Source organism: Ovis aries, chromosome 3 (genome assembly GCF_016772045.2).
Source record: "Ovis aries strain OAR_USU_Benz2616 breed Rambouillet chromosome 3, ARS-UI_Ramb_v3.0, whole genome shotgun sequence".
Taxonomy (NCBI): Eukaryota; Metazoa; Chordata; class Mammalia; order Artiodactyla; family Bovidae; genus Ovis; species Ovis aries.
Genome location: NC_056056.1, coordinates 202,813,939 through 202,826,050, shown reverse-complemented (window position 1 = coordinate 202,826,050; position 12,112 = coordinate 202,813,939). Strand labels below are relative to the sequence as shown.

General features: G+C 44.1%; 1 protein-coding gene across 8 annotated transcripts in view; it reads right to left on the bottom strand.

The window, feature by feature from the left end:
- GPR19 (G protein-coupled receptor 19) overlaps positions 1 to 12,112 on the bottom strand; it is a 90,930-nt gene that overhangs the window by 66,122 nt on the left and 12,696 nt on the right. For 4 of the 8 annotated variants that reach the window (XM_060414216.1, XM_060414215.1, XM_060414219.1 and 1 more), the window contains one exon: positions 4,114 to 10,406. The exons of the other annotated variants lie outside the window; for them this stretch is intronic. In XM_060414216.1, coding sequence (XP_060270199.1) covers positions 4,114 to 4,268 — 155 coding nt within the window. In that variant the 5' untranslated portion in view covers positions 4,269 to 10,406. The remainder of the gene's footprint in view (positions 1 to 4,113; positions 10,407 to 12,112) is intronic. 8 annotated transcript variants of the gene reach the window in all.

Genomic DNA, 12,112 nt, shown 5'->3' with positions numbered 1-12,112 from the left:
TTTTCAGATTAGGGCTTCCCTGGTGGCTCAGAGGGTAAAGCATCTGCCTGCAATATGGGAGACCTGGGTTTGATCCCTGGATCGGGAAGATCCCCTGGAGAAGGAAATGTACAACCCACTCCAGTATTCTTGCCTGGAGAACCCCATGGACAGAGGAGCCTGGTAGGCTACAATCCACAGGGTCACAAAGAGTTGGACATGACTGAGTGACTTCACTTTCTTTTTGCCAGATGAAACTTTTTCTTATACCCTGAACCAAAATATGTATTGATAATCTAACTGGATTGACTGGGTCTTTCTCAAAAGCATACAGACTCTATCCTGCTTAAATTATTTCCTTTAGATAATTCTGAATAATTGCAAAAGAACCTCATAATTCCAGTGAAAATCAAGTTTCTTCTCCACCATCTGAGACTCCTGGCATTGTGACTTATAAGCTTGAAATTTTCCCTAATGCCCTTCTCTCTTTCCTCTGGTTATACAATATATATAAGTATTTCTTCATAATATTTCCAGGTCTGTGCCTTTCAATCTGTTTCCCAACTGAGATCAAGCAGTTTTCTGAGATCAGATGAGACTCATTTTCTCTTGGTTTGAATATCTGTCCTGCTTTCAAGGAGAGCATGATTTTTTTTTGAACAGGAAAGGGTTTTCAAAAAAGCCTCTTCTAACATCACAAATGCAGGAGACCTGGGTTTGATTCCTGGGTTGGCAAGTTCCCCTGGAGAAGGGCATGGCAACCCACTCCAGTATTCTTGCCTGGAGAATCCCAGGGACAGAGGAGCCAGGTGGGCTACAGTCCACAGGGTTGCAAAGAGGCGGACACGACTGAGCGACTAAACACACACACAACATCACAAAATATCCCCAAATAACGACATTGCTGGTGAGAAATTCTAGATATCTAGATTTAAGGAACTGTATTCTTCTTTTGGAGAAGTGGCAACCCACTCCACTGTTCTTGCCTGGAAAATCCCATGCACAGAGGAGCCTGGTGGGCTACAGTTCATGGGGTCACAAGAGTCGGATACGGCTTAGCAACTAAACCACCACCACCACCACCATTCTTCTTTTATCACCTTTACCTTTTTTTTTGTTTTTCACATAAATTTGAAAATATTAGAAATAAACAGAGTCAGCATCCTTGGCGTGATTTCCAGAAATCAGGAGGGCTTCTATCCCCTCTGCTTCCCTCACCATTAGAGCAACATTCTTTTAGGGTCCAAGTCCCATTTTAGTATGCATGCTGCTGAAGTGAGCACCAAAGTTCCATTTAAAATGTAAATGCTTCTTAAAGAGTAAATTTTAGAATACATTATCAGTAGAACAGTGGTGATATCTGAGACCCCTTCTATCTTGGAGAGCTATGATCTTAGTGAAAATGAAAACAGAAGAGATGCCAAAAAGCAAATGCCATAAGGAACAGTCAGGATCTAGAGAGAATGAAGATAGGGTGTTATATTGTGGGAAGGGATGGGTGGAGGGTGAAAGGTTGAAGCTGAAGAAGATAAACTTCACCGACTTGACAGTTTTGTGTGGGTATGGCTGGCACTGGAGAGATACTTGACCCACAGAAGTCCAACAGAAAGGAGGCCAGGCTTCACCCACGTGGAGGATTATGTTGATCACAAGTGGCAATCCTCCCCAGACTCTCTGTAGACCTAGCTGCAGGAGGAAATGTTAGGTCATACCAGCTCCTCTTTGGGGGAATGTATCAGGGACATGATCCAGTATTTCCCACCCCAACTGCCACTTAGTCGGGATCTATGTGGAAGTTTGAATAACACTTCCTGTCTCTCTACTGATCTCACAAAGTCTGTGGTCAGATAAAATGCGAACGAAACAAACAGCAATAAACTTTATCCCACGAGGTGAACACTTTGCTATGACAGTGTATACACCAGCAGTCCTCAATCACACATTTATCTGATAGTCTTTATCATCTAGGAGAAGCCAGGATTGGGCTAAGTGCTGGAAATACAGAACTAGAGCTCTCCTCTACTGGGAGAAATAATATTACATAGCTAAATAAGAAAAAGTACACAATTAATAAATGGTTAGGGCCATGGAGAAAAACAAAGCAGAATGAAGGTCCAGAATGGACAGGAAAGGGATGGCAAGAAGGTGGTTGGCTGGTCACACTGTGGCCATTCCCAACACCTCCCCTGCCCTCGTGTCTCCAGAAGCTGACAAGGAAAGATAATCACCTTCCACCAACCCTTGCAGCTAGGGGTGGTCATATCAACATCATCTTCTCTGGTCACTGAGACAAGAGAAAGCCTCCTTGTAGGGTGCTGGGAGGCTCGTGAAAAAATTTTTCTTAATAAAAGGAAAAGGGCATGTTGGGAGGGTTCTTTCTTATGAGCCTGGCTATCCCTCACTTTCTGCCTTTGTAAACTGTCACATAATGATATCAGTGCAATTGGTGGTATCTTATGAGGTCAAGGGAAGTCCTAAGACTCTCAAAGATACCATCCAGTGCTCTGACATTATGGAGCTGCCAGAACACCTGCCTCCACACTACTTATTAAGTAGTCTTTGATGTCTTAAGCCCTTTTGAGTTTTCTGTTCAGTTCAGTTCCTCAGTCGTGTCCGACTCTTTGCGACCCCATGAACCGTAGCACACCAGGCCTCCCTGTCCACGACCAACTCCCAGAGTTTACCCAAACTCATGTCCATTGAGTTGGTGATGCCATCTAACCATCTCATCCTCTGTCATCCCCTTCTCCTCCTGCCTTCAATCTTTCCCAGCATCAGTGTCTTTTCAAATGAGTCAGCTCTTCACATCAGGTGGCCGAAATATTGGAGTTTCAGCTTCAACATCAGTCCTTCCAATGAACACCCAGGACTGATCTCCTTTAGGATGGACTGGTTGGATCTCCTTGCAGTCCAAGGGACTCTAGTTTTCTGTTATTTGCCTCTAAATGCAGGGTCTTATTTCAGATAGTCATCAGAGAAGGATTCTCTGAAATGATACTAGAGCTAAAATCCCATTTACAGGAAGCCAGCCATGTGGAAATCAGAATGCATTCTAGGCAGAAGGAAGAAAGAGTCCAAAGGTCCTGGGGCAGGAACAAGCTTGTTATGAGGCTGGAGTATATGAATGTGGAAGAAAATGGTGGTGGTGGTGGTTTAGTCGCTACGTCGTGTCCAACTCTTGCAATCCCATGGACTGTAGCCCGTCAGGCTCCTCTGTCCGCAGGATTCTCCAGACAAGAATACCGTAGTGGGTTGCCATTTCCTTCTCCAGGGGATCTTCCCGACCAAGGGATCGAACCCAGGTCTCCTACATTGCAGGCAGATGATTTACCAACTGAGCTAAGTGCTTCACATAGCTCAAGAAAGAAAATGGTACCTGATATAATCAGAAATGTAGGCAGGGATTAGGTCACATATAGCACTGTAGGGCACAGGTGTTATTCCAGTGAAATCCACTGCAGGTTTTAAGCAATGGATGAATGAGTATTACCTGATTTGTGTTTCAAAAATACAACTGTAGTTGCTGTGTGGGTAGCTGAGAGTAGAGGAGGAGAGAACAGTTAAGAGGCTCTTACAATTACCTAGGTACATGATGACCAGGGCAGTAGCATGTAAGTGGAAAAAAGTAGATGGATATTGAAAACATATTGGAGAAAGAGCCACCAAGATTTGCTGACGTGTGACGGGGTAGGGGATGGAGATGTTTCCTAAGTTTGAGGATCTCAGACGCAGAAAGAAAAAGTCTGGGGAACTGGAAATCAGCACTTCTATTTTGGCTGAATTAAATTCCTATTGGATATTCAAGCAGAGCTAGTCAGGTGGCACCTGGACATATAAGTTTGGAGAAATGTCTCTTCAGATTCTTTGCCCATTTTTATTAATTCATTCATCGTTCCATAAACATATTGTAAGATCACACCGTGCAACAGAATGCACTGTGCTAAGAACTGGATGGATATACAATGGCAAATAAAACTGCGTCCCTGCCCTCATGAAGGTCATGGTCTAATTAGTTGTGGAGGGGTGGACAGAAGAGTAAGAAATAAGCACAAATAAAGACCATAAGTTGCGGGCTTCCCTGGTGGTCCAGTGGTTAAGAGTCCATCTGCCAATGCAGGAGACTAAGAGACTCACCTTCGATCCCTGGGTCGGGGAGATCCCCTGGAGGAGGGCACAGCAACACACTCCAGTATTCTTGCTTGAAGAATCCCACGGACAGAAGAGCCTGGCAGATTATAGTCCATAGGATTGCCAAGAGTCGGACATGACTCAAGCGACTTACCACGCATGCACGGGAAGATCCCATATGCCGTGAGGCAGCTAAGCTCGTGCACCGTAACTACTGAGCCCCCGCGCTAAATCTATTGAAGCCCGCACTCCCTAAAGCCCATGCTCCCCAACAAGAGAAACCATTGCAACAAGAAGCCGTGCACCCCAACCAGAGAGTAGCCCCCACTCTCCAAGACTAGAGAAAGACAGCAACGAAAACCTAGCACAAGCCCCTTAAAGGACAGTAAGTCGTTAAAAGTTGTATGAAGGAAAAGAGCTATTGTAAGAGCTTGGCAGCAAGCCCTTTCTTGGGCTGTGAATCTGGGGAAGCCTTGGAGGCGGGAGAAGCAGGGACAGAGGCCAGGGTCCTCTGCAGTAGACTCGCCAGGCCTCCTGCTGCAGACAGAACACAGGCCAAGGAAATCCAGTCCCCACCGGATCCCCAGCTTCCTGTCAGATCCCGAACAATGTTTCAGGCTCTTTGGGTTGCTCTTGTGACTGGCTGTTGTTCTTAAGGTGACTCAGAATTCTTTGCCCCATCACATGGGGGCAGGGAAGACAGAAAGGAGGAAGCGGGGCCTGGAGGGACAGGGTACTTCTGGGCACTTCCTTTCACTCTGGTACCACAGAGGGGCTCCCCGTTCTCCCTCCCCACTCCCCACTATGTGCCCATCAGGTGCTCTGTGAGCAAAGAGAGGTAAGGAATCAGGGAGGAGAGAGGTCTGACACCCCTCTGAAGGTCACTGCTCCACGGGGGCAGTGGCTGCCCACGGGTACGTGCAACCGGAAGACCCCACTGGCTGGTATAGGGAGAGGTTAAGTCACTGAGATGCTGATGTGCGCGCACTGTGCTCCGCACTGTGCTCCTTGCCGGGACTTTTTTCCTGTCCTCTGCTGAGAATGGACCCAGGGCTAAGCTCTCTTGTCTTGGAGGAGAGCCGTCTCAACAGGCCTGAGACAAGCCTGTTTCCTTGGCTTTTGCTTTCTGGGTGCTGGGTTCTCTGGTTGGTGGGGGAGGGGTGGAATGTCTGTATTTCTGTACAGGGGAGGAGAGAGAAACCAGGACCTCTGAAGCAGGAGTGTGGCTGTGCCCCCTGGAGTCCTGCAAAGGGGAGCCCTGGATGAGCACAAGGGACCTTCTGAGGATGATGAAAAGGTTGTGAAATTGGATTATATGATGGTTGTACAATTCTGTAAATGTTAACAAAAATCACTGAATTGTACCCTTAAAACAAGTGAATTTTATGGCATGTAAATAAAGCAATTAAAAAGAAAAGGCAGGCCTGGGACCCTAGCCTCACTTCCTCACTGTGCTCCAAGTAAGGGACAGGTGGAGATGGAGGTTTGCAGGTAGGGAGGTGGGTTCAAGGAATGGAGCTCCCCAGCCGGAAAAGAGGCCACTGCTCCAGGTCAGGGGCGGCGTGGGGGCTATACTGATGCGGCAGCTTCACCAGCCTTCAAGCACACACACCAGTTCAGGCCACAATTACATCTCTGCTATAATCAGAGGGGATCCAAGCGAAGAGGGGCCACCCTATCTTTTTGTAGTGTGTAAGAGCCCCGAGTCCTAGAAAGAGGATAAGAATCCTAGTAATGTTTGTCACCAACTTTCCCATTGTCCTGGTAGGATGGAGCCTTGCCATTATTTAAAGGAAATAACATGTACAGTCTACGGGGTCACACAGAGTTGGAAATAACTGACGCAACTTAGCACACACTCAGACAACATATAGACAGAATGCCACCCCCCACCAAGACGTCCATACTTTCACTCCTGTCAATATGTTACACTAAATAGCAAAAGGGACTCTACATATACAATTATGGCTGTGCAATTTAAAATGGGAAGATGATCTGGAATTAGCCAGGGGGCCCAAACTAATGAGCCCTTTCAGAGATAGAACCTTCTCAGCTGATAGCAGAAAACAATAGAAGCCAGAGACAGATGCAAGAGTGAGAAGGAACTGATATGCTGTTCTGGCTCTGAGGTGGAGGGACCCACATGCAAGAACCAGGGGGAAGCCTTGGGGAGCTACGGGTGGCCCCCAACTGAGAGCCATCAAGGAAACGTGCCCTTGGTCCTACAAGGACGAGGCACGGGATTCTACCAACCACAGATACGAGCTTGGAAGGGGAATCAGCCCTGGAACCTCTACAAAGAGTGCTGTCCTGTCAACACCTTGAAGCCTTGTGAGACTCTAAGCGGAGAAACCAGCCAAGCCCACCCAGACTTCTGATCTGCAGAACTGTTACGTAATCAATGGCTGCACTTGTACTGGCCAAGTTTGTGTTCGTTTGTGACAGCAGCAACAGAAACATTCAATATAGATTTGTTATAAAACCGAGTGTGAACAATGAAACTCATACCAGCCATTCTATCACCTTCTACTACCCTACCAGTATCTAGGATATTAGAAACCCTCAAAAGCTTAAAGAATGTAGTACTTTCTACTTCACCTTTAATGTTAGACTGTAGGCTGAGAAACCCAAGCTATAATTCTGATTATAAGCACTGAACAGCAAATCAAGAGACCCAGATCTTATTTTTGTCTCAATGTAAGGACCTCAAGTAAATTAATCTCCCTGCATCTCTGTTTCCATGTCTGCAACAAAAATGAGTTGGTCCAGATGATTTCTAAGGTCATGTTCGCTGTATGTACTAAAACTGACAGGCAGACATCACAATGAGCAACACACACTCATTTAACTTATAAGCCACCACTCTCAGCTGGTGGAGAGCTCCTCCTGAAAGTGCACTTTGATGGGAGGAAAGGGAATCTGTTAAGGGATGCTGGGGTCCAGTCCGAGGTCACTAGCCTTGGTCTCCAAAGGAGAGAGGAATTGCACTGAGGGGTCAGCCAAGCCCTCCTCAGTAGTTACCCTGGATGTGCCAACAATCTCCTACAGAAGATCCCTCACCAGAAGCGGTCTGGTCTAAGAAAACCTGCCACCTGTGTTTGCTTCCCATCCCAGGTAACACCAGACTTCTTAGTGAGGAGAAGTATTTGCTAGAAACCCTAACTGTCCTCTACCAATTTTTCCACCTGTCTTCCTAGAATGTGATCTTTCAAGTTTTGAAGAAAATACTTTGGCCAAGGAATTTGCACCTCAGTAAACTCAGTTTATTACAACAAACATTGTTTGAACAGCTGCTGTGTGCTCGTTGAATTCAAGTTTTGTAGGGAAATGTTCAATTTCATTTCCAATCTCTGATTTCAGTATCAACATCTTTAGTTATGAGACTGAAATAGGAGAGATGTCGGGAGGCAAAGACCAGATTCATGACACTCAAAGCAAAGAGCTGAACACTGGATGCGATCTACAGCCTTTTGAAAAGAAGGAGAAGGATTCATTAAGAATCGAGTATAAGCACTGAATAGCGAGTTACCAAAAACTTCTCTTTTTCAGAAGCATTTACATGCTGTCTCACATCAAGTTCACATCAACACTCTGGGTAAAGTTTGATTTGCACCACTGTCCTCAATCATGGTTTTCCAAGAAAGCTATCCTCAAGCTCATGGAGAAGCTAGATTTGAATGTGCAGCACATGTATTTTTCATGGACAAATTATGCAACTATGTATGTGGTCAGATGTGATTAAAAATACGGTTGGACACATATCTGCATATGTTTCACATGGTTAATAACATATCTTAGTGCCATATATTTTTAGACATTTTATCAGTTAAAATGCTACTGCTGTCACTTCTCAGTGCTTATTTTAATCCTCTCTGCATATAAGCAACGACTGACCGAAATCACCAACACCAGCAATTTTCAACTTCCTCTTCGGAGGTAGGTGTGACATTGAGTCCATACATGAGATATACTCCTACAGACACATCCAGAATTATGTGCAACACTTGGCATTCAGACCACAATCTTCAAGCCAAGAAGTCATGTAGAAAAGAAAATAATTATGTTGACATCCTTAAATTTATTATAATAAGTTTTTTTAAAAATGAATAACCAGCAAACTTTGGTATTTTATTTAACTAGAAATTATTTGCCACAGACACCCTTTGTTTGGGACATATTTGACACTTTGGATAAGCATTGCCCTGCTATACCATAAGTGTACGCTTGAAATCCCAATTCCTGAAGGCTAAAGGTGCATAGAACCATGGAAAAAGTTATAAGAGAGAAACACATTCTCCACACTGGGCAATGGTGGGATAAGATAAACCTGTGACAAAAGTCCACTAATGAGCATTTTTCTGGAAGTAACTAATTTCCTACCTATGCTCTTTAAAGCCACTGACATCCCAGGCAGGTTTCATAGCCTGTATCCAAATTCAAAGGTGTATTTCTTTCTTGACACGTAGAAGAAAATACTCGAAACGCATTTAAAATATGAAGAGGCTATGTTATCTCAACCACCATACATGGTTCAAAGCACAGGTTCTTAGACTAGTGGTCCAGAGGCCGTTTTGCCTCCCAGGGGACATCTGGCAATACTGGGACGCTCTTGATTTTCAGAACTCAGGGAGGAAAGTGTTGATATCTTGTAGGGAGAGGCCAGGGATGCTGCTAAACATACTACAGTAAAGAGGACCGATGCTCCATTCCCACCACAGAGCTGTCTGATCCAAGATGCCAACAGTGCTGAGGCTGAGAAACTGTGCTCTCGAGCCAACCTGCCTGGGTTTCAAATCACCTGTTTCTTGTATAAGCTACTTAACATCTATGTGCTTACTGTCTTTACCAGTAAAATTAGAATAATAACAGTCTCCACACCTTATTGATTTGTTGTGAGAAAAAAAATGACACAGAAAGGAGCTAAGAACAATGTCCAGAACAAAGCCAGAGCTTAACAAATGTTTACTTATGTTATCACTATATGCACTGAAAAAGACAGAAGGAAAACACCAAAATTTTAAAATAAGTTGTTTCTAGGTGGCCAGACCACAACTGATTTTTATTTTCATTATTCTTTTATATGTCTTTATATTTTCCAAATTTTCTAGAATTGTATTTATTACTCTAATATTAAAAAAAATATTTTTAAAAGAATACAGAGGAAAGAATTTTCCTTTGGGACATGGTGGAACCAGAAAGACCTGGATTCAGATGCTGGCTTTATTTGCTGTGTGTGGCTTTGGGCAGATTAGTTACCCTGAGCTTCAGTTTCCTGATCAGAAATTGGGTCTAGTAACGCATATCAGAAAGCTTCCATGAAGATTAAACATGACAGTCATTCAGTGCCTTGGAAATATGCTGAATGACAGGCTGAGAGATGAGCGTTTTCCAAGTTTGGCCCAGGAAAAATGACCCTACAAACAGGGAAATATATTCATGATGGTGACTGTCCTTTTGCTTTTTAAACTGTCCTCTCATCTCAACCCACTGTTTGTCTGGACTCAGAGGAGAAATTGCACCCATACACTGATCCTTGTCTCTATTCCTTCTACCTCCTCACATACACATCCTAGGAAAGGATCTGCTAATCTGGTGGGCAGGGCGGACTAGCAGCTGGAAGTTACTGTGAGTGAAAGGCAGGACCCAGGTATCACTTTCACAAGCTTCACGCACCCTCACTATTCCTCCTCATATTTCTTCTTTCATCCCCAGCCTCCAAGCTGAAAGTGTTCTTAGCAAGGTCTCTCCTCCAGGGGAGCCTCTCCACTTTCTCTTTGTCTGCTCCTGTTCGGCTGGTTGAGAGGACTGTCCCCTTTCAGATTTGAGAGGGACGAGTGGAAGCCCAGAGAGACTTCTAGATCCAGGCCTCTTGTGGGCACAGCCCCGCTCATCTGAGGCCAGCAAGTGTGCAGTGGGCAAGCAGCAACGGCCCAGCTGTACAGTGTTTCCAGCAGGGCTGTTTCTTTTCCACAACTCATTCACTCCAGGCCATACTGAAGGCTGGGAGGATGAGTAGACAGGATTAAAGGACACACACCTTATCCACAAACCCCGCTCTTAATGTTCTTAACGTTCCTTAATCAGATGGAAAAAGAATTGTTGTTTAGTCCTAAGTCATGTCTGACTCTTTTGCGACCCCATGGACTGTAGCCTGCCAGGCTTCTCTGTCCATGGGATTTCCCAGGCAAGAATACTGGTGTGGGTTGCAGTTCCTTCTTCAGGGGATCTCCCCAACCCAGGGATCGAACTTTCAGCTTCTGCATTGGCTCTGGCTCACTGCCGCTGAGCCACCAGCAAAGCTGGGAAAAAGAATAGAATGGGTTATATTTGTTTATGCTATCAGGAGGGGTAACTATTTTAAGCCTAGTTATTAACCTGATAAATTCAAATCCCAAGCAACCTTTAAAGATGCTCTGAGACAGTCTCTTGTACTCAGGTCCTAATCACCACAGTATGGAAAAGGCAGTCTGGCTCAATCCATTCTGACTCTGAAGCTTCTCTAGGGAGGAGTCCTGTAGTCCAGTGGGATGGGATCTGGTGCAATATCCTAGGGAGTGGGAGGGATGGTTGGTTAGGACAGGACGGCCTGGGGCAGGGAACTGACCTTCTCAAGGCATTCTCAAGGTGAACGATCTCAACTTGGGAGATGATGCCAGGCCAAAAAAACATCAGAGGAAAATGAGACTATTCAGGGTGCCTCCATCTAGATGTAAATACAAATATCCGGAGAACTACATTCTAAATGTAAATAAAATGTCAGGGGGACTGGTAATCAGCACGAAAAAAATTTATGGATCTTTCTTGAACTCTAGTCTGCTCCAGGGTTGGTCTGACTAGCATATGTAAATTTCAGACATAACTTTGACTGCTGCCATGTTCTCCCCTACTACTCTTTAACCTCCTCAATACCTTTCCCCATAAAAGCATGCAAAGCAAAATAGATATGGGACCCCAGAATGCTGTCAGAGTCTTCAGTCTTCCCACTCTTCATTCACAAGTGCATATTGAGACGATACCATAAACAGGCCAGGTGCTAAGTGCTAGATATCCAGAGATGGAAGAAGTGGGTCCCTTCTGTCCAGAAGCTGACTTCAGATGACTACTGTAGTGTTAAGTGTACTTGTTCCAGGGAAATGTAGATTTCAGCAAGGATCAAAGGCTTAATCTAAGAACTAAAGTTCAATAAAGTTCAGGGTGTCAGGGAGACACCCTCCTCTCAAAGCGTTTTTCAGTGAAAGCTTAAAGGGAAACATCTTATCCTAAGGAATTTCACAAATTTTTAATTCCTACCCCCTTTTCTTTCTCTCTGTATCTTTGACCCACCCAGTAATTTCTCTTAGTTTTCCCACAGCATATAAGAATGAGATGTCATCTTTTCTTATCAGGGGCCAGAAGGGGAATGACACAGACCAAGAGGAAGCAAACCTTATATTTCAGATACTTCCAGAAGTTTAAATAAATCCCTTTTTCCCATAAAACCTAAGATAATTTGTAAAAGAGAGGTCTATTCCCTGTTTTAAAGTATGATAATGTTATTTTAAAGCAATAAATCTAGTCAGTTTGATAAAACATAGTTTCTGTTTATAATTTTAGAAGTTTTTATTTATTTTGAAAACCAAGTAAGTACTGTTAAAGATATATGGTTAAGCTGGTCTTGTTACTAGGTCCTGAGGATGGAAGAATGTTTCTGGATTTAGTTTAAAAAAAAAAAAATCAACCATGATGTAATTTTAGATTTCTTTTTTCCCTTTAGATATCATTTGGTCACCATAGCAACACAGTGTTTTACTACCAGATATCTATACAGCACAAGGGAAGAGAAGAACAGGCACTTACTTACTGAGTTATTTGGGGGTACAGAATGTGACTGGTGGAATAATTCAAAATTAAATATAGACTTCACTGGGGATCTGTTTTAGCCAGGCAAGCCAATTCAATGTTCTAGTAGTGTCAGCTGAACACAATTTGTAGCCAAACCAACTGTTGACATCATTTGAAATAAAAG